The sequence below is a fragment of the Bos indicus x Bos taurus genome, chromosome 25 (assembly GCF_003369695.1).
Source record: "Bos indicus x Bos taurus breed Angus x Brahman F1 hybrid chromosome 25, Bos_hybrid_MaternalHap_v2.0, whole genome shotgun sequence".
Classification (NCBI taxonomy): domain Eukaryota; kingdom Metazoa; phylum Chordata; class Mammalia; order Artiodactyla; family Bovidae; genus Bos; species Bos indicus x Bos taurus.
Window position 1 is genome coordinate 25,615,425 of NC_040100.1, and position 23,277 is coordinate 25,638,701.

Below are 23,277 nucleotides of genomic sequence, written 5' to 3' on the forward strand. Positions count from 1 at the left end.
CGAGGCTATTTTAGAAGCCTTTTAACTATTCTTCCTGCCTTACTCCTGCCCACAATCCCTTCTCAACCCAGCAGCCAGAGCGTACTTTGAACTGTCAGTCAGATCCCAGTACTATTGCTCAGCTCAGAACCTCACTGTGGCTTTTCCCAGTTATCACAGGTTAAAGGTCATGGTCCCCAAGATGGCTTATGAGACCTACATAATCTCGCCTCCGTGACAGCTTCCCTTTCCTCACTCTTCTAGTCACACTGGCTCCCTTCCTATTCCTTGAAATACTGAGGCATATTTTTGCCTTGTGGCCTTTGCAATGGCTATTCTCTCGGCCCGGAATCCTTTCCCCCAGATATCTCCATGGTCAAATCCCTCACCAACTCCTAAGGTTTTGTTCAAATGTCAGTTTTGAAAGGACACCAACTCTGAACACCTCTTTCCAAAAGGTTGCAGAGCCCACCCCACCACATAACCTCATGCCTCTTGCTCTGTTCTGCACTTCCCCCAGAGCACTACTACCCTTTAGCATATTATATAAGGTACTTACTTCTTCTGTTTCTTGTCTGTTTTCTCCCACAAGAATATAAGCTCTATAGGGTAGAAATCTTTGTTTTAATCACTAACACATAACTAGTTGATGGAATTGGATGAAGAAATTGTTCTCCCTTATTAGAAGTTATTTTCAGATAACTGGTAAGTCAGAACTACTCCTGTTTGCATCCCAGCAAAATTCAGTGGAGATTTATTGAAAAGATTCTACCAAACTGCACTGGGCCCCTGGCCCTGGTCTGTACAAATTGTTTTGCTGTAAAATTCAAAATCTTTCAGCCAGCGGATGCAGAGAAGGTGGGGATAGGGAGATGGTACCGGGAAACCAAAGGAAGGCCCTTGTCTGTGTTTCTTGCTGATGATTTAAAAAAACAAAGACTGGAGTTTTGGCTATGAATTCACATACAATAGAATGAATTTAGATCTGTACTTAACAGCACATAAAAAAATTAACTCAAAACACACTGCTAAATTTCTAAAGCTCTTAGAAGAAAACATAAGAGTAAATCTGTGTGACTTTGGATTAGGCCAACAGTTGTCTAATTATGACACCAAAAGCACAAGCAATGAAAGAAAAAAATAGATAAACTGAACTTCATCAAAATACAAACTTTTGTTCTTGGAAGAACACTATCATGAAAGTGAGAAGACAACCAACAGAATGGGAGAAAATATTTGCAAATCGTGTATCTGACAAAGGATTTGTATCTAGAATATGAAGAACTCTTACAACTCTAAGACAAATTAATTAAAAATAGGCAAACATGTCTCCAAAGAAGATATACAAAGGGCCAATTAGCATTTGGGGAATAGAAAGGCCCCACATCGTTCGTCATTACAGAAAACCACAACGAGATACCCCTTCACACCCATTAGGATGGCTACAATCAAAAACATGGAGAATAAAAAGTGTTGGTGAGGATGTGGAGAAATTGTAACCCTCTCACAGGGCTGGTGGGACTGTAGAATGGTGCAGCCCCTTTGGAAAACAGTCTGACATCTCCTCAGGTAGTTATACATAGAATTACTGTGCTACAGTAACTCCTCTCCCAGATATAAACTTAAAAGAAGTGAAAATGTATACAAATAAGTAATTGGATATGAATATACATAGTATTAATAACATTGTATTCATAGTATTAATAACATTGTGATAGCCAGAAAGTAGAAACAACCCAAGTGTCCATCAGCTGATAAATGGATAAACTAAATGCGGTATATCTATACAATGGAATGCTGCTGCTGCTGCTGCTAAGTCGCTTCAGTCGTGTCCGACTCTCTGCGACCCCATGAATTGCCGCATGCCAGGCCTCCCTGTCCATCACCAACTTCCGGAGTTCACTCAAACTCACGTCCATAGAGTCGGTGATGCCATTCAGCCATCTCATCCTCTGTCGTCCCCTTCTCCTGCTGCCCCCAATCGCTCCCAGCATCAGAGTCTTTTCCAATGAGTCAACTCTTCGCATGAGGTGGCCAAAGTACTGGAGTTTCAGCTTTAGCATCATTCCTTCCAAGAAATCCCAGGGCTGATCTCCTTCAGAATGGACTGGTTGGATCTCCTTGCAGTCCGAGGATGGAATCTCAAGAGTCTTCTCCAACACCACAGTTCAAAAGCATCAATTCTTTGGCGCTCAGCTTTCTTCACAGTCCAACTCTCACATCCATACATGACTGCTGGAAAATCTATAGCCTTGACTAGACGGACCTTTGTTGGCAAAGTAATGTCTCTGCTTTTCAATATGCTATCTAGGTTGGTCATAACTTTCCTTCCAAGGAGTAAGCATCTTTTAATTTCATGGCTGCAATCACCATCTGCAGTGGTTTTGGAGCCCCCAAAAAATAAAGTCTGACACTCTTTTCACTGTTTCCCCATCTATTTCCCATGAAGTGGTGGGACCAGATGCCATGATCTTAGTTTTCTGAATGTTGAGCTTTAAGTCAACTTTTTCACTCTCCTCTTTCACTTTCATCAAGAGGCTTTTTAGTTCCTCTTCACTTTCTGCCATAAGGGTGGTGTCATCTGCATATCTGAGGTTATAGATATTTATCCCGGCAATCTTGATTCCACCTTGTGCTTCCTCCAGCCCAGCATTTCTCATGATGTACTCTGCATAGAAGTTAAATAAGCAGGGTGACAATATATAGCCTTGACGTACTCCTTTTCCTATTTGGAACCAGTCTGTTGTTCCATGTCCAGTTCTAACTGTTGCTTCCTGACCTGCATATAGGTTTCTCAAGAGGCAGGTCAGGTGTTCTGGTATTCCCATCTCTCAGAATTTTCCACAGTTTATTGTGATCTACACAGTCAAAGGCTTTGGCATAGTCCATAAAGTATAAATAGATGTTTTTCTGGAACTCTCTTGCTTTTTCGATGATCCAGCGGATGTTGGCAATTTGATCTCTGGTTCCTCTGCCTTTTCTAAAACCAGCTTGAACTTCTGGAAGTTTACAGTTCATGTATTGCTGAAGCCTGGCTTGGAGAATTTTGAGCGCTGGAGTGGGTTCAGATCAGATCAGATCAGTCACTCAGTCGTGTCTGACTCTTTGTGACCCCATGAATCACAGCACGCCAGGCCTCCCTGTCCATCACCAACTCCCCGAATTCACTCAGACTCACATCCATCAAGTCAGTGATGCCATCCAGCCATCTCATCCTCTGTCGTCCCCTTCTCCTCTTGCCCCCAATCCCTCCCAGCATCAGAGTCTTTTCCAATGAGTCAACTCTTCACATGAGGTGGCCAAAGTACTGGAGTTTCAGCTTTAGCATCATTCTTTCCAAAGAAATCCCAGGGCTGATCTCCTTTAGAATGGACTGGTTGGGTCTCCTTGCAGTCCAAGGGACTCTGTTAGTCACCTGTAAAAAGGAAGGAAGTACTGATGCCTGTTGTAGCATTGGGGAAACTTACAAACTTGATGTTTGGTTACAGGGTTTCAGTATGGGAAGATGAAAACAGATCTGGAGAGGGATGGTGGTAATAGTTGCACAACAATATGAAAATGCTTAATACCGCTGAACTCTGCACATGGAAATGGTTAAGATGGTAAATGGTTACATATATTTTACAGCAATAATTTTTGAGCTCACTTATATGAAATGTGCAGAACAGGCAAATCTAGAGACAAAGAATAGCCTGCTAGTTGCCTAGGACTACAAGAGATGGAATGGGGAGTTGCTGCTAATGGATTTAGGGTTTCTTTTTGGGGGTGATGAATGTTCTAGAATTAGATGGTGGTGATGGTTGCATAACCTATGAACATGCTAAAAACCACTGAAAGGTGGTTTTTAAAAAGGTGAATTTTATGGTATGAATCATAGCAATTAAAAAAAATACAGGATTTGTAGTTTTATGCTGTGTGTGTTAGTTGCTCAGTCGTGTCCTATTCTTTGTGACCCTATGGACTGTAGCTCACCAGGCCCCTCTGTTCATGGAATTCTCCAGGCAAAAATACTGGAGTGGGTAGCCATTACTTTCTCCAGGGGATCTTCCTGACCCAGGGATCGAACCCAAGTCTTCTGTTTTGCAGGCAGATTCTTTACATCTGAGTCACATAGCAATTTTATGCTATATTTGAAAGCAAATTTCAGTCCAGGCAATTGAATGGGAAATGATTTATTTAACGTACAAGCCTTCAAGCCAGCAGAGCATGTGGAAGTCTTGATCTTCTGAGATGCTGATGCTGCTTCTTGCCTTCCTGTATCAAAGTGAATTTTGTAAGTACTGCAGTCAGTAGTCTTAGTCCTATGAAGGCATTTTGTACAATCCTTATTGGAAGCCCAGATTTGCTACTGTTTGTTTAGCATCCCCTTCAGAATTGATGGCTGACGTTTTGTGCTTTCTGAGAGCTTCTTGAATATAAGGCTAGAGAGCTTGGCCGAATCCCCCTTTGATTGTTTTAATTCCATTACAGCTTGTCCTCTGTACTAACAAGGTAATCTTGTCTTTCTCTTACTTTACTGCTCTGACCTTTCAGGGGAAATGTGACTTTAGATTTGGGCACCATCCAAAGATGATGCCAGGATGACGAAGGATATTATTCTTGCAAGCAGTCCACTTCCCAAAGATGTCATCTGAGCTATAGTTATTTGCGTGTTTTTGATTCCTTCTCTACTCAGAAGTGGTCCACAGACCAGTAGCAGTGGTAACCTGCGAACTTGTTAGAAATGCAGAATTTGGGGAATCCTCCCAGGACCTGCCTAATCAGAATCTGCATTTTAACAAGATTTGGTGGTTTTAAAGTATGTCTGTAGATTCCTTGATATTTCTCTGTTTTGTTGTTGGTTGTTTTAGTCGCTCAGTTTGTCCAACTCTTTGTGACCCCTTGGACTGTAGCCCATCAGGCTCCTCTGTCCATGGGATTTTCCAGGCAAGAACACTGGAGTGGGTTGCCATTTCCCTCTCCAGGGGATCTTCCTGACCCAGGGATTAAACCCTCAGCTCCTACACTGGCAGGCGGATTCTTTACCACTGAGCCACCTGGAAAGTCCAAGTGTTCATTTGAAAAGTGAAAGTGAAAGTCACTCAGTCCTGTCCAACTCCTTGCGACCCCATGGACTATATACAGTCCGTGGAATTCTCCAGGCCAGACTACTGGAGTGGGTTGCCATTCCTTTCTCCAGGAGATCTTCCCAACCTAGGAATCAAACCAGGGTCTCCTGCATTGCACGAGGATTCTTTACCAGCTAAGCTACCAGGGAAGCCCATTTCTCTGTTTGGTGGAGCCTAATTCTCCTTGTCTTGAGTATGGGCTGTCCTTAGTGACTTTTTTATAACAAATAGTGTGGCAGAAGTGGTGAAGTGTGACCTGCAAGGCTGCTAAGTCATAAAAGACCTTGCAGGCTCCACATTTCTCTCTAGGATCGCTCTCTCCCTCTCCAGGAAGCCAGCTGCCTTGTGGTGAGAACAGTTAACCTGTGGAGTGGGTCACATGGCCAAGAACTGAGGCCCCTGCCGACAGTCATGTTGTGAAACATCTCTAAAGGGAATCCTCAGTCTCAGTCAAGCCAACATCCTGACTGCAACCTCATGAGAGGCTGAGAGCCAGAACCACCGGGCTGAGTCACACCCGACTCTCAGCAACTATGAAGGATAATACATGCTCAGTCATGTCTTAATCTCTGCAACCCCATGGACTATATAGCCCGCCAGTCTCATCTGTCCATGGAGTTCTCCAGGCAAGAATCCTGGAGTGGGTAGCCATTTCCTTCTCCAGGTGATTTTCCTGAGCCAGGGAGTGAAACCACGTGTTCACCATTGCAGGCAGATTCTTTATAGTCTGAGCCACCAGGGAAGCGCTCCATTACCTAAAAGTAACCACTGTTACTGGTTCACTGCCTTCATTTCCAGACTCAAAAAATCTTCTATCCATATTTGTACAGCTTGGGGTTTGTTGTTCCTCAAACGGAATAATAAACTGTGCATCCTGATCTGATGTGTACATTTTTGACTTCGTGAGGGATATCTGCCTTTCCAATCTGTGGATCCAGCCTACGGGTCCACCTCATCCCTCCAGCTGGCTGCTAGTTCCCAGCAGGGCCACCGCCACCACGCGCCCCGCAGCCTGCACTACGCTCCGCATCCCCGCTCAGCAGAGGAGGAGACGCTCCGTGCAGGGGAGGCTGGAACTTAACCACTTAGGTCTCTTCTGTTCTCTCTTCCCCGAGACCTCTTAGGTCCTCGCTTCCGCCAGCGGGGGGCATCTGGGTTATTAACACAGAATTGGGGGACTTTTCCTGCGGGGACCACCCCTGAACACAAGTCTCTGGAATTTCCAGAGGAGGGACCTTGGCGTCCTTAAGCCTTCTGGAGACCCCAGACTTCTTTGCCAATATGATAAAAGCTCTGGACCCTCACCCCTGTGCCTCCTTTAGGCCTGTCAATCCGGGTGATTTGAGAAAACATGACCTTTCCCCATCGCGAGGAACAAAAGAAAGCTTCCCTCAAAAATCGTTCTTTCCGGCTCTACGGGAACACAAAGCACTTTTCTACTGAATGTTTCCAAAGGTTTAAAAGGCTCCTTTTGCCTTCGAGGACGTGATCCCTCCCACTCCAGTTCCCGAAATGGCAGCCCTGCAGGGCTCTGCCAAAGGACCTCCCGGTCCTTTGATCCGGATCGCCGAGGACGATCCGCTGGGCGCGCCAAGGGCGAGCAAGGGCGCGCGCCACCTGCCGCCGCCAGAGGGCGCCCTCGCCCCGGCGATCCGAGTCCGCCAGCCGCCGCCAGCCCGCCGGGCCCTGCCTGAAGTCTCGGGACACGCCCGGCGGGCAAGGCCAGGTCATTGCCACAGTTCAGCTCAGTCGCTCAGTCGTGTCCAACTCTTTGCGACCTCAAGGACTGCAGCACACCAGGCCTCCCTGTCCATCACCAACTCCCGGAGCTTACTCAAATCCAGGTCCATCGAGTCGGTGATGCCATCCAGCCATCTCATCCTCTGTCGTCCCTTCTCCTCCTGCCTTCAGTCTTTCCCAGGTCTTTGCTACGGATGGTGATAATCCGGCCTCGTGAACTCCGCTGTCAGACGGGAGTGGCACGTCTCTTTCACACACTGCGAGGTGTGGGCTGACACACCTGGCCACTGCGGTCTGCGAGGGGAGCGTCCTTAACCAGGAGGATGCAATTTCTGTTTCAGAAAAGAGAGAGAGGAAAACACAGGGGTGGTCGATTATCCTCTCTCTAGGGGAAACACACGATGAAACCGGCTTCAAGCGTCAAGCAGTGTCCGAGGGGTGTCATGACTATTTATTCATTAGTTAGTGCTGCTTGCTGGACGCAAGCCTCCCTTCGGTCCACACGCTCAGCGCTTTCCCTGATGAAGGCTGTTTGCCCTTCTAAACCCGCATCTGCATCTCGTAGGTGAAATCATCCCTCAGGGCCTCTCCCATCCCAGCCCCTCAGCTTCTTGCACCCCAGCGTTAATGCTTCCCTACCATCTCTCCAAGCTGGCACGAGCTCCCCAAAGTCAAGGGCTACCCCAACACCTGAAGTTTAGCTTGCCCTCAGTCAATGTTTTTGATAAGCTAATCTAAACTTTAACAAGCATATGGAATGGAACAAAAGCAATTACAAGGATTGACAAATGAGCCTCCTGATCTCAATATGCACACACCTAGAAACTTCTGGATGAAAGTGTGAAACAGGGAGGGAGGGCCAAGCTTGTGAGTGAGTGCCCTTTAGTCAGTATTCTTGTCCATCTGCACCCCCAAAACCTGGCAAACATTTAATGCGTGACCATGTCTCTACTCTTTTGAAATGCTTTTTATACATTCCTCTGTCTTTTTTTTTTTTTTTTTTTTTTTTTGAGGAGTCCTTTTCATGATACATTTATATATTTTTCCTTTTTTTTTTCCCCTTTGGTTCAACTCCAATATTTCCAAGGTTGTACAGAATTTCCTACTTCTTAATCCTGGAGTTTTTAACTGGACATGTGCATCAGAATAAACTCTTGAGATTAAAAAAAAAAAAAAATCTACAGATGTTCCTGCTCTGCCCAGAAGCAGAAAACTGGGCTGAAGCAGAAACTTCTGGGCTGGGCCTAAATGTGTGTGTGCTCAGTCACGTCTGACTGTGACCCTGTGGACTAGAGCCTACCAGGCTCCTCTGTCCATGGGACTTTCTAGACCAGAACACCAGAGTGGGTTGCCACTTTCCACTCCAAGGGCCTAAGGGAGAAATATAATTTTAAAATTCATACAGGGGCTCTGATTCTCAGCCGTGGTTAAGGATCAGTGGTTTGATTCCACAAGGACTTTATTTTAAACCTGCCTCCAAAGGGGGCTTTCCCTGCGTTTTCCATCCTCCTTTTCTGGGCTGCTTCAGGATTTCTACTCTGTCCCACTTCTCCTGCACTGCCTTCTGCTAAGATGTGACTTGTAATTGCAGTATTCTCCAGCCCATTCAGTGCCATGACAGTTGGAAACACATTCTAGATCAAGTTGTCCTCATCAGGTGGGAACAATGCTGAGCAGCCGTGCTCCCTGTTCTGCTGGGTAAGTGGCATTTGTGTGGTATTTTCCATGCCTAACTCCCAGCTGGCTTTATTGAAACAGTCTGAAAAAATTGCATGGAGATGCCACCTGTTACACTGACCTCCTGACGCTCTCTGTATGTGCGTTTAAATAAGACAACATGGGCATTAAAAAGAATAATTATCTCAGTTATCTGGATACTTTAAGGTAGCATATTATTCTAAGTGCTGTGGAATATCCTAAATTTAGGATATGAAATTCATACTCCGTTTTTATATTATTTAGAAGAGACACAAAACATCTCACGTTTGCTTTAGTAGGAAGTTGTTTGTTCTGCTAAATGGAAAATCCATAGCATGTTTTGTTCAGGTATGGTTTGATCCAGGAGCTCAAACCAAGTACTTGTCTTCTCTCTCTCCTGTCTCTGCTTCCACAGTGTTGACATTAGACAGAGCAGCCCCTGGGGTCTTCTTCAAGTATGATCATATTGTTATCATGAGCACTTTCATACATCACCTCCTAACACTTTTCGATCCAAAAGAAGGATGAGGGTCTGTTCCTCTAGCTTCTGCAGAAGAGGGAGAAATTTTTGTTTTCCCAGAATCTAAAGCATAGCCCTCCCCCACCTCTAGCTTCATTTCTCTCCAATCAGATCACATTCCTGGCCCTCAACCTGGCCTGGGGGATTGTGACTAATCTCATTGGCCATGCCTGGTTACACGCTTGCTCCTGCAGCAAGTGGAGTGGGGACAATTCCAGCCAAGCCACGTGGGTCAAGAGTGGGTAAGGTGGTTCCCCCAAAGGAAACCAGAGTCCCCTCACCAGAAGGGAGAACAGATATGGGGCAGACAAAAAGGCCTGATGTCCCCTGAGCCCAGGAAGTTGTGATGGAGACAGGTCTTAAGTGGATGCAAGTGGGGCAGAGGGTTCCAGATGCGGTGGAAGGCTGAGACCCAGGGAACATGATGATAACCTCCCCTTGACAGTGAACGAGGACCTGGGTCAGGGCTGTGGGGTGCCAGGCGGCCTAGAAAGCTGGTCTGCACCACCCGGGTCTGAATTCTGGCTCTGTCACTTACCAAGTATTACCTAACCTCTTTGGGCCTTAATTTCCCCCTCGTAAAAGATGGCACTGGGGGTATCATGGATAAATATGAAAACAATATGCTAAGTGGAAGGAACCAATCGCAAAGGCCACAGAATATGTGATCCACTTACATGAAATGTCCAGAATAGGCGTATTTACAAAGACAGAAGGTAGATTCATGATTGCTTGGGGCTGGGGGGAGTGCGGGTAATGAAAATATTCTAAAATTGATCATGGTGATGGTTGTACAACTGTGAGTCTACCAAAAGTCAGTGAATTGTACATCTTTTATCTGTGAATTGTATGGTATGTGAATAAAAGCAACCATGGAGGTTTTTAAAGATAATACGTGTCACGTGTTTTGAGCAGTTCCAGTCACACCTGCTCTACCGGCACGATCCCAGAGGTCATGGCAACTCTGACGCTCCCGGGTCCCTGGCGCATCACCATCCTGAATTCCCTTCGTCTGGTCCTCACTTTTCTGAACAGTCCCGTCGTTCAGTCCCTTCTCTCACTCCACCAATATGTGTGCCTCTTTCCTGGCAGGATACGACGGCGTGGAAAGAAGAAGGGCAGGACTTGTTGGCTAATCAGAAAGGATTCTCGATGGTCAACTTTATGTGCCCACTTGAGTGGGTCTCGGGGTGCCCAGACATTTGGTCAGATGTGATTCTGGGTGTGTCTGTGAGGGGTCTTTTGGTTGAGATTAACACTTGGATGAGTGAAGCAGGTGCCCACCCTCCTGTGTGTGGGCTTCATCCAATCAGCTGAAAGCCTGATTAGAACAACAGGCTGACCCTCCCAAATGAAGGAGGAAACTCCTCCTGCCTGGCTGCTGAGCTGGGACAGCAACCTTCTGCCTTCGGACTCAGATGGAAACACTGGCCCTTCTTGGGTCTGGAGTCACCAGACTCGACAGAGAACCGCGCCATTGGCTCTCCCGGGTCTCTGACTTGCTATCTGCAGATCCTGGCCCTCGTCAGCCTCCCCAATCACATGAGTCTCTTCCTTTCTTGCTATGTGTCCTCTTGGTTCTGCTTCCCTGGAGAACCCTGACTAACACAGAACCGAAAAGAAAGATGAGTCAGTGGGGAGTTTCGGGCTGGATGACTAGGAAACCAATCAGAATATAGGACAAAAATAAGGAAATCAAATCAAGGAAGAGACTGGTTTGTGAAGTTTTCTTTCATTCACAAATACGAATTCAGCGTCTGCCCTGTGCCAGATAAAGTGACAGTTGTTGGAGATTAAAAGCTCCACCAGTTGCCAAAATCAGAGGCCAAATCTGTCCTTGCCTCTGTCTTCAGCCTCAGCCTCAACATGGAATGAATCTCAAGATGTATAATTTAACCTCCTCGAATTGCTCTTGGCTCCCTTTCCTTGGCAGGTGGAGAGGCCTCTCATTGGAATCACCATCCCTTGGTGGTTCTCGATGGTAAAGAACCTGCCTGCCAATGCGGGAACCACAGGAGACACAGGTTCCATCCCTGGGTCAAGGAGGTTCCCCGGAGAAGGGCGTGGCACCCTGCTCCAGTATTCTTGCCTGGAGGATTATATGGACAGAGGAGCCTGGCCGGCTACAGTCCATGGGGTCACAAAGAGTTGGACACGACTGAACAACTAACACTTTCAGCTTCACTTTCACCCATCTTTTTAAAATCCACGACATTTAATAACGATTTAAGGTTCAGGAGGACCATGGAAATATTTGAGGTATTTGAAGAGTTACTGTATATGAAATTAGAAAATAGAAAGTTATTGGTATTGATCAAGGTGTACTGACATAAAGTATTTTTGCAGTCCCAAGCAAGTCAAGGGGATAAGGGTGCTAAATACTAACAGTGTTAAGTGTTTATTGGGGAGGATAAGATAGTATTCAAGGGAAAATTATCTACATTTTCCAATATAATGCCATTAAGGAAAGCAGGGCCTAAAGTATAGAAAAGATGGGAAGGGGAGAGAAAGCCTCTTCAGACAGGGAGAAAAAGACACCCATCCTGGAATCAGCTAAGGCTGAGTCCTGACTCCTAAGGGTCACTCCCTACCTCATGTTTTATTCCCATCTGAGGGAAGGGGATCTTAAGAAAGCCACTCGAAGAAGGGACAACTTGGGCCATGGTTGCCTCCTTGCAGTTCCATAGAGCATCATGTTTACCCATCCCTAGGAGCCCGGGGGGGCATTCAGACTATTAAATCACCTTGGGTCAGCGGTTGGGGTCATCCATTCTCCAGTGGCAGGAAGTCTTGTCTTCCTCTTCTCCATTTCCTTCTTTGTCTTCTAAACAGAGATAAGGGAGGGAATTAATCACTCTAAAAAGGAGACTCTGCCTTTGGTATTGATTCCTAAGTAGACTTGAGCAAAGCTGGAGATTATCTGGAAGTTTTATCAGGTTTTAAAAAATGCAAAACCATTCCATTTTCTCTGCACCACCATCACCTCTTCACAAGGAGTGGCCACCATCATCTCTTACCTGATGTCACTGTCTCTTTAATGGGCTCAACGCAAAGGATGTTGTCTCTCTCTACAGTGCACCTGGATGTGCCCAGGGTCTATGCAGAGGTCAGTGAAATATAAACAGAAGTTCTTAGGTGAGACTTTCAGAAAGCTCCTTAGGAATGGAGCAGACAGCTGGACCTGGTCCTTTTTACCTGCTCCTAACTCTTGCTTCCAGCCTGGAATATGGATATGATGGCTTACTCCAGAAGTTATTGTGAACTATGAGGCATTGTTGGGGATGAAAGCCCTGGCTAAGGATGACAACCCCAAAAGATAGAAGACTTCTAGATCCCCGGTGACCACAATACTGCCACCACCATTTCTGGACAGTCCACCTTCTGACCTGAAAGGTGGACTTTCAGGCTTATAAACATGGCTTATCATGTTTAAGCTATTGTTACTTTTGGTTTCTGCTAATAGCAGCCGAAAGTTATCAACCCTAACTGACACTTTTAGTGAATGGCTTCAAGTCTTAGGGTAGACCTCCTTTTTCAAGAAGGCTTTCTCTGATTGCCAACCCTCCACCTGAATTCCCTTCTATGGGTTCCTGTAATGCTCTATCTGTCCTATGTCAAAGTGCTTATCACAGCCTTGTCTCCAAGCCCCACCAGGCTTTAGCCTCCCAAGACCAGGGACCTTGTCTCTCCTGTTATCACTGTAGTCCCTGATCTAGCACAGCATAGGACCCATTGTGGGTACTTGATACATATCTGTGAATGAATGGATGAATCAGGCACTCACTGTGGACTAAGACAGTCTCTTTTCTCAGGATGCTCACAGTTTAGATTTCTGCTTTAGATGAATGTGTGTGTGTGAAGTCACTCAGTCGTGTCCGACTCTTTGTGACCCTGTGGACTGTAGCCCGCCAGGCTCCTCTGTCCATGGGATTCTCCAGGCAAAATACTGGAGTGGGTTGCCATTTGTGAAGAAATTAGTTTCAAGATCAAGAAGGCAGAATTGATAAAAGTTCACCTGTCCCAGTATAGTAATTTAGTAATTCATTGACTCCTAGAGTTACCTTTATCTGGAGGCTAATCATGGTGTTTGGTGCTTGCCAGCATGGGAGCTCAGCAAGCTAAGCATGGGATGAAGGAAGGTTCTACAGTTCTTGGATCACCCGTCTTCACACGGCTTCTTCACAAGAGTCTAGTTTCCTGCAACATGTCTTAGAAGCTGGAAGCCCCAATCCCCCTCCTAGAAATCTACTCTGAAGATACAGTTCCCCTGGAGCAAAATGACTTTGTGAAAGATTTGTGTCATCATATTTGTGTTAGCAAAAAATGTAACCTACCTCCAGACCAGAAGGTAGAACTTCATCCATTGATTAGAAGAGGATCAACTAAACAAACCATGATTTAACTGCCAGGGATTGCTCTGCAGCAATTAAAAAGAATGAGATGGCTGTTTAATGTGATATGGAAACATATCCCAAAAAACACAGTAGTGGAGCAAAACCAAGACGCAGAACAGTGTGTATCAATGTTGTTCATCCTCCACCAGCCTGACGAGCTTGAGCTGGAAGTCACATGTGTAGGTCAAAGGTTTCCACAAACTATGGCCAAAAAGCCAGATCTAGCTTTTTTTTTTAAATATATATGTAATTTATTGAAGTATAGTTGACTTACAATGCTTCAAGTACACAGCAAGGTAATTCAGTTATACAAATACACATATATTATTTTTGAAATTATTTTCCATCATAAGTTATTACAAGATATTGAATGTAGTTCCCTATGCTATACAGTAAACCATTGTTGCTTGTTGCATATCTATTTTTAATTAGAAATCTAGCATTCTGTCCCAGAGAAGGCAATGGCACCCCACTCCAGTACTCTTGCCTGGAAAATCCCATGGATGGAGGAGCCTGGTAGGCTGTGGTCCATGGGGTCGCTAAGAGTCGGACACGACTGAACGACTTCCCTTTCATTTTTCACTTTCATGCATTGGAGAAGGAAATGGCAACGCACTTCAGTGTTCTTGCCTGGAGAATCCCAGGGACGGGGGAACCTGGTGGGCTTCCGTCTCTGGAGTCACACAGAGTCAGGCATGACTGAAGCGACTTAGCAGCAGCAGCATTCTATTCATACTGTCAAACAAATAGAATCCAAATGTCATAATTTTTTTAGTTAGGCAAAAATTCATGTTTTGTAAAATGTATTATATATATATATATATATATATATATATATATATATGTATACAGAAGCTTTTCTACAATGCTTGATAAACCTTGAGGAAGAACATCAAAAATAAAAAAAGGAAGAGATGGAGAAATTGAACATGACCTAAATGAAATGGGAGCACTGAATATGAAATAGAAAAAGAGAAACAAACTAGATAAAAGTAAAAGATCATCATATAGTCCAGTGGTTTCTCAACATGACTGTTCATTAGAAACATACTGGAGTGCTGGAGAAAAAAAAAAACAATACCTGGGCATTTGTATTTCTCAAAAGATTCTCAGATAATTATGATATACATCTGGATTTTAAGAAATGATTGCAGGTTTTTCTATTAGATCCTAGTTTTGGTGATATGGAATTCTATTATTTTTCTGTTGACCAGTCATGATACAATGGTATTAAGTGAGTAATAGCTCTATAATCACAATAGTAAAAGATGTTTATCAGTTTTTACAATCAAAAGTATAAAATATAAATATAAAATATAAATAAAATATATATAAATATAAACTTAAAAATATATTTATAATTGCAAGCCATAATGGGAACATGATTGACTTAAAATATAAAATAATTACATACAATTTGGGGGTTTAGGCAGAGTGATGTGGTAAGTGGAAGTGCATACATGCACAAATTTTCACCCACTCAGGCAGTCTGTGTATTTTGATAGGTGCATTTAATCCATTTACATTTAAAATAGTGATTGATATGTATGATCCTATTACCATTTGTTTTCATAATTGTTTTGGGTTTATTTTCTGTAGGTCTTTTCTTTCTCTTGTGTTTCCACCTAGAGAAGTCCCTTTAGCATTTTCTGTAAAGCTAGTTTGGTGGTGCTGAATTCTCTTAATTTTTGCTTGTCTGGAAAGCTTTTGATTTCTCTATCAAATCTTAAGGGGAGTCTTTCTGGGTAGAGTGTTCTTGGTTGCAGGTTCTTCCCTTTCATCACTTTAAATATTTCATGCCATTGCCTTCTGCCTTGTAGCATTTCTGTTGATAAATCCTCTGAACAGCCTAACAGGAGTTCCCTTGTGTTATTTGTCCTTCTTCCCTTGATGCTTTTAACATTTTATCTTTGTCTTTAATTTTTGTTAGTTTGATTACTATGTGTCTCAGTGTGTTCCTCCTTGGCTTTATCCTGCCTGGCACTCTCTGTGCTTCCTGGACTTGGTTGACTATTTCCTTTCCCATGATAGGGAAGTTTTCGGCTATTATCTCTTTGAATATTTTCTCAGGTTCTCTCTCTCTCTTCTCCTTCTGGGACCCCTATAATGCAAATGTTGGTGTATTTAATGTTGTCCCAGAGGTCTCTTAGGCTGTCTTCATTTCTTTTAATTCTTTTTTCTATATTCTGTTCTGCAGCAGTGATTCCCACCATTCTATCCTCCAGGTCATTTATCTGTTCTTCTGCCTCAGTTATTCTGCTATTGATAGCTTCTAGTGTATTATTCATCTCTGTTTGTTCGTTCTTTAGTTCTTGTAGGTCTTTGGTAAACATTTCTTGCATCTTCTCAGTCTTTGCCTCCATTCTTTTCCTGAGATCCTGGATCATCTTCATTATCATTATTCTGAACTCCTTTTCTGGAAGATTGCCTATCACCACATTTAGTTGTTTTTCTGGGGTTTTATCTTGTCCTTTCATCTGGGATATAACTTTCTGCTTTTCATCGTGATTAACTTTCTGTAATATGGTTTTTGTTTTAGCCGCTGTGAGACTATGCTTCTCTTTGCTCCTTCTGTATGCCCTCTGATGGCTGAGGCTAAGAGGCTTGTGTAAGGTTCTTGATGGGAGTGACTGCATGCGTGCATGCTAAGTCGCTTCAGTCATGTCCGACTCTTCGCCACCCTATGGACTGTAGCCCACCAGGCTCCTCTGTCCATGGGATTTTCCAGGCAAGAATACTGGAGTAGGTTGCCATTTCCTTCTCTAGGGATCTTCCCAACCCAGGGATCGAACCTGATTCTACTGCATCTCCTACACTGCAGGCAGATTCTTTACCGCTGAGACACTGGGGAAGCCCAGTGGGAGTAACTGGGGAAAACTGGGTCTTGCTCTGGTGGGCAGGTCCTTGCTCAGTAAAGCTTTAATCCAATTATCTGCTGATGAGTGGGGTTGCTCTCCCTCCCTGGTAGTTGTTTGGCCTGAGGCAACCCAGCCCTAGGGTCTACAGGCTCTATAGTAGGGTTAATGGTGAACTCCAAGAGGGTTTATGCCAAGTGCCTGTCTCTGTGGTGAGCCCCTGCCCACCCGTGCCTCAGCAGGAAGCCCTCCAACACTAGCAGGTAGTTTTGATTCAGTCTTCTGTGAGGTCATTGCTCTTCTTCTCTGGGTCTTGGTGTGTGCAAAATTTTGTTTGCACCCTCCAAGACAAAACTCTGTTTCCCCCAGTCTTCTGGAAGTCCTACAATCAAATCCCCCTGGCCCTCAAGGCCAGATTCCCTGGAGAATCCCAGTCTCTTTGTCAAATCTCCAGGCTGGGAAGCCTGACGTGGGGTTCAGAACCTTCACAGCAGTGTGAGAATTTCTTTGGTATTATTGTTCTTCAGTCTGTAGGTCACCCACCTGGTGGGTATAGGATTTGATTTTATCATGATTGCACCCCTCCTACCATCTTGCTGCAGCTTCTTCTTTGTCTTTGGATGTGCGGTATCTTTTTCTGGTGGGTTCCAGCATCCTCCTGTCGATGGTTGTTCAATAGCTAGCTGCAATTTTTGTGCTCTTGCAGGAGGAGATGAGCCCACATCCTTCTATACCGCCATCTTGAGCTGGAGTAGCTGTTGTTATAAATAAAGTTTTATTGGATCACAGTCCAGTCACACCTTTTGCTTCAGTTCAGTTCAGTTCAGTTCAGTCGCTCAGTCGTGTCTGACTCTTTGCAAACCCATGGAGGCCTCCCTGTCCATCACCAACTCCCGGAGTTCACTCAATTTCACGTCCATTGAGTTGGTGATGCCACCCAACCATCTCATCCTCTGTTGTCCCCTTCTCCTGCCTTCAATCTTTCCCAGCATCAGGGTCTTTTCCAATGAGTCAGTTATTCACATCAGTGGCCAAAGTACTGGAGTTTCATCTTCAACATCAGTTCTTCCAATGAATATTCAGGACTGATTTCCTTTAGGATGGACTGGTTGGATCTCCTTGCAGTCCAAGGGACTCTCAAGAGTCTTCTCCAACACCACAGTTCAAAAGCACCAATTCTTCAGTGCTCAGCTTTCTTTATAGTCCAACTCTCACATCCATACATGACTACTGGAAAAACCAAAGCTTTGACTAGATGGACCTTTGTTAGCAAGGTAATGTCTCTGCTTTTTAATATGCGGTCTAGGTTGGTCATAACTTTTATTCCAAGGAGCAAGTGTCTTTTAATTTCATGGCTGCAGTCACCATCTTCAGTGATTTTGTTTCCCTTGCTTTCCCATCTATTTGCCATGAAGTGATGGCACCAGGTACCATGATCTTAGTTTTCTGAATGTTGAGTTTTAAGCCAACTTTTCCACTCTCCTCTTTCACTTTCATCAAGAGGCTCTTTAGTTCTTCTTCACTTTCTGCTGTAAGGGTGGTGTCATCTGCATATCTGAGGTTATTGATATTTCCCGGAAATCTCGATTTCATCTTGTGCCTCATCCAGCCCAGCATTTCTCATGATGTACTCTGCATATAAGTTAAACATGACTGCTTTCTTGGTACCATGCAAAATGAATAGTTGGACCCTCAAAACCCAAAATACTTAACTCTCTGGCTGGCCCTTTACAGAAAATATTTGCTGACCCCTGATGTAGACCTTACTGTCCTTATCTTTAAAATGGGTCAACAAAAACATGACCTGCTTCACAGAGATTGTAAGGATTATGAAACACAATGAACATGAAAACCACTTAGCGTTTGTAGAAAACCTTCAATGAATATAGTGCTTATTATGATTTTCTCACTGATCTTATCCTCCTTTTCCTCTAGCAGAAACAAAGGTTCATGCAAATCTAAGTGAACGACTTTAGGTATTCAAGAGTGACTTATTAGATTTACACATGTGTGTAGGTGTGTTGTGTGTGTGTTTGGGGGGTGGGTGGCATTGAATTGAGTTAGGGGAAACCAATAGATTCTAAACTCCAACCCATGTGCAAAGTGCCCTCCATGTGTTTCTTCACTTAATCCTACTACCCAGGGAACCTGAAGACCAGAAAACAAGAGACACAGAGTTGATGAGACCCAGTGAGAAAGTCGCTGAGTGGGGACTGAAACCCAGCACGGCTTACCTCCAGAATGCCTGTTCTTCCCACTATAGGAGCACCTGACTGTGTCCACTACAAGCAAGCTCTTATAACACCACATATGTCCCCTGTGGTTTGCCAGGATGCCCTGGTCAGTGCCTGTTGCCCTGCCTACTTATCTGTGGCAACATTTTCCCTCAAGAGTGTCTGAGTCAATAAATTCCAGGATCTTCTCTACAATGTCAGCCCAGGATGGCTGAGATCTGTGTTTTGTCCACTGAGTGCATCTCTGGCACTTACAGAAGAGCATGGCACATAGTAGGTGGTCAATAAGTCTGTTCTGAGTCAATGGATGGTAAGTGAATCATCAGTAACCCACCTGCAAGTGATCAAAAGCCACACCGCAGCATGAGGACTGTCCTGTAAAATGACTGGACATGCATGGATGCCGGGCTCTTGGTCCCTCTCTGTGCTGTGACAAGCTGGACCCAGTTTGGATTTGGGACTTGATTCATGGGACTGAATCACCCACTTCACATCTGGCATGGTCCTGATGGCTCGCCCCAGAGGAAGGGCGTGAGTATTGTTCAAGGCCTCCTACAGGCTGGGGGTGTTGGTGGGCTGTGTCACGCAGGAGCAGAAATGAAACACATCAAACTGAGCCCTGGGTGGCTTGGCCAAAGAAAAGCGAGGTAGAGTATGTGCTCAGCACAGCCCTGACATGAAGGCCAGGCTGATAATCCATCCCTTTGATGCCCGCAGTGTGTCATGGGCCACTTTCAGCCGCAGAAGAAAGCCTGACCTTTGGAGAGGCTATAAAAAGATGGCCTAATTCACTGTTGCTTTCCTCTCCAGGCGCCTTTAACAAAGGAGGAAAGTGAAGGGCCTCTGTTTCTGTGGAAGGAGCACAAAAGCAGCTCGGCATTTTGTGAAGCTGATGGCCAGAGTGCCCTGCCACAAACAAGCTGCTGCCCAGGCTCAGGGCAGCCCGGTGTGGTCGGGGAGGGCCCAACAGCAGGGAGTACGGGGGGGCATCCTTTCATGCCCATCCCCAGCACCAGCAGACTGAGCCGAGGAGGCATTTGGGAAGGCTGCTCCCAAGGTCACTGGTGATGCCAGCTTTCAAAGACTCAGAAATCACATGTACGCCTATGGTGTGTTCATAGGGTCAGACAAAGACCACCAGACCCACCAACGAGAGCACCCCAAGCTGCAATTGACCAAAACGTCCCAGAGGATGAGAGTTGCTGCAAGTTTCACAGAAAATGGGCTGTGTGTTCATTCTCCCCATCCTTTCCCGTGTGGGGATGCAATAGGGCAGGTTCCGGCATCAGCAGGGACGATGAAATCCACGTACTGGCAAAGATACCTTTGGACTAGTTTCTTAAATTCCTGGAATATACAGCACTGTATTGTCTGCATGTGCTCAGTCAGTAAGTTGTGTCTGACTCTTTGCAAACCCATGGACTGTGGCCGTCTGGGGTTCCTCTGTCTGTGGGATTTCCCAGGCAAGAACACTAGAGTCGGTTGCCATTTCCTCCTCCAAGGGATCTTCCCACCCAGGGATCGAACCTGCGTCTCCTGTGTCTCCTGCATTGCAGGCGGATTCTTTACCACTGAGCCACCTGAGAAGCCTGTACAGTCTCTCTGTACACCTAGCTTATTTTTTCCAAAGCTGGATCCCACCACTGTGTTCTCTGGTTGAGCACTGTAAGGGGTTGTTTCTTGGGGCCATGTTGAAGGGGACAGCAGATTACCAGCTTCCATCTCATACGCACCAAGATGGGGGCATGTGCTCCAGACTCAAGCATAGATGGGCAGGTTACCTGCAAAATTCACATAAATTAAAAGCACTCCAACTGTATTCCAGACCTGAACAGTTTCCACCCATTTCCATATATCTTAACTTCATTTCCAAGTACATTCTCCTGAACCATCTTAGAGGTACAAATAGCCAAATTCTAAGCTTTGTGAGGTTCAGTTTAGGGATGGGGCTTTGCTGTTCAACTCTGATAAGAAAACTAAATGGTAGAGATTTGGATGCCTGTGGAGGGGTTAAGATACCACCAAAAAGAGACCAGTATTAAAAACCGGGCATCTTTTCCAGGTCGGAAGGTTCCACCAGACCGGCTCATCATTAAGTCAGTAGCTACAGCACCCTTGATGTCTTTTCTGAAAGACCCTGTACCCTTGGCAGTTCTGGGCTCCTCTCTGCTTTGTTTCTTTTTGGTGTCTTTTTTTCCTCATCCAACAGAGATGCAAAGCCATAGTGTCCCTCCCTTGGGGGTCAAAACACACAGTTCCTCTTGGCTTTCGAGGGGCATCACATGCTTTCCGTCCTTGTGGGAAAGATGTCCCAAGTGAAGTTTACGGAGCGGGGGATGACCCTGGGGCATCCCTGCCAGGTTGCCGTCTGCTCCTGTTGGTGGGAATGCCTTGACAACCGTGTCCTGAGCAGATGATCACAGGACACCTGTTTGGGGCCAGGTACCATGCAGTCCATGGGGTCAGTAAGGACTTCTCGTATCTTGCTGCAGGCTTTTATTCTCCCCAGCCCTTCAGATTTCACAGGCCTGTGAAGTGAATTCAACAAATATTTATTCAGTGAGTGATTCTTGTGCCAGGCACTGGGGAGATAACGGGGCATGAAGCAGATAAAAGCCGTGCCCACATTTGAGAGGCCTGGGATCGCTGAGTTTTCACTTTGCTCTTAGCACTTCAAGAAAGAAATCCTTCTTGTGAATATCATTTCTATCCATTTCTCCTCAGAAGAAAATGGCTACTTAAACCTGGAACAGAGTGGAAGGACATACTCTTAAAGGACAGACTTTTTAAATGACTGTATTAGAACCATATCATATGAAAATTTAAATTGTTGGGATTCAGCTATGACCAAAAAAATCAATCAGCTGATGTAAGAAAGAAATTGAAACATGTATAAAATCATATGTGAAATGAATTGCCAGTCCAGGTTCAATGCATGATACAGGATGCTGGGGGCTGGTGCACTGGGATGACCCAGAGGGAGGGGAGGGGGAGGGAGGTGGGGGGGGTGGTTCAGGATGGGGAACACGTGAACACCTGTGGTGGATTCATGTTGATGTATGGGAAAACATACAATATTGTAAAGTAATTAGCCTCCAATTAAAATAAATGAATTTATATTAAAAAAAAAATAAAGACAATAATTAAAAAGGAAAAAAAAAGAAATGGAAAGTTTTATTTGAGCCAGATTGAGGATTATAACCTAGGAACAGCCTCTCAGAAAACTCCAAGAATTGTTCTCTTGGTTGGAGGTCAAGCATGGTTATAAAAGTTTTTGAGACAGAGGGAAGTACCTTCAATGATAACAACAGCTTCACAATTTAGCAGTACAGTAGTGGGTCTTGGGTCATCATGGCGCCTTACAGGATCAAGAAGGGAAGTTATCTCCTCGGGAGTTGTCCTGTTGATGTTGGGAGAATACTGCTTTTTAGAACTGAGTAGGTGTTTCTGCCAATGGGGAGGTTTGGTCGATGAATAACGCAGATATACAATGCACAGTGCGGGCAGAGAGGAGGCCAAAGGGCAGAGAAAACTTTTATGTTTAAGTTTTTCCTGTCTTGCAGTACAATATGAATTTTAGTTCACAGCTACGTAAAAATGCTTCAGGGTGTGGCAGAAAGTTCTTTAAATAGCATGGACTGTCCTGTTCATCACTTTAATTCAAGCCGAGTGCCCAAAGATACATATGATTGCCACAACTTGGCCCATAAACTCAAACCAACCGCTTCATCAGGTGCTCAACCACTAAAATTTGGTTTTTAATGCTGGAGAAAACTCTGACTGTGATGGCCAACAGGGGACAGAGTATCAGTTTCCACAACAGCAACCTCCTAACAGATTTTCAAATATTCCTTTTCTCTCTCAACATTATATTAAAAATATTATATTAAAAATATCTTCAAATACACAGAGAAATTGAGAGAACTGTACAAAGAACACTGATATACCCACTTCTTCTGTTCTGCTGCTGCTGCTGCTAAGTCGCTTCAGTCATGTCTGATTCTTAGCGACCCTACCAGGCTCCCCTGTCCCTGGGATTCTCCAGGCAAGAACACTGGAGTGGGTTGCCATTTCCTTCTCCAATGCATGAAAGTGAAAAGTGAAATGGAAGTCACTCAGTTGTGTCCGACTCTTAGCGACCCCACGGACTGCAGCCTACCAGGCTCCTCCGTCCATGGATTTTCCAGGCAAGGGTACTGGAGTGGGGTGCCACTGCCTTCTCCGTTCTTCTGTTCTACCATTACTGTTTAGCTTGATGGCTTTCTCACATTTGTATATTCCTCCATCCCTCTCTCCATCTATCTTATTTTTTTCAGCTTTTTGAGAAAAAAAATTGGGGGCTGTACCACCCAGCATGGGGGACCTTAGTCCCCCAATCAGGAACCAGAGCCGTGCGTGCCCCCTGCATTGGAGGCTCGGAGTCTCAACCACTGGACTGCTGGGGAGGTCCCCGTCTTATTTTTGTTACATTTCAAAGGCAATTGCTGAGGCAGCACACTTCAGCAGGTGTATCACTTACTAGAATCTGATGTGTGTGTATGTGATTTCTTGGAGGCAAAATTTAGATACAGCGAAATGCCCAAACTTGAAGAGGATCACTTAATGAATTTTGATGCAAGTGTGATCCAAGCCCCTATGCCGATCTACTTTGAACTAAATTTGACTTTCTTTTGCCGTGTGCTGATTTTCAAATGAGTTGAGAGTCCCCTGTGAATTGAGCTTTATGAAAAATTCCCTCCATATGTCTTA

The 23,277-nt window shown here is 44.8% G+C and overlaps 1 protein-coding gene across 1 annotated transcript in view; it reads left to right on the top strand.

Annotated features, from left to right (window-relative positions):
* The window catches only part of COQ7 (coenzyme Q7, hydroxylase), a 34,985-nt gene extending 15,546 nt beyond the window's left edge, over positions 1-19,439 (top strand). The window contains exon 6 of the mRNA XM_027527401.1: positions 18,438-19,439. Within this exon, the coding sequence (XP_027383202.1) occupies positions 18,438-18,446 (9 nt within the window). The 3' untranslated portion in view covers positions 18,447-19,439. The remainder of the gene's footprint in view (positions 1-18,437) is intronic.
* Positions 19,440-23,277: the final 3,838 nt, after the last annotated feature.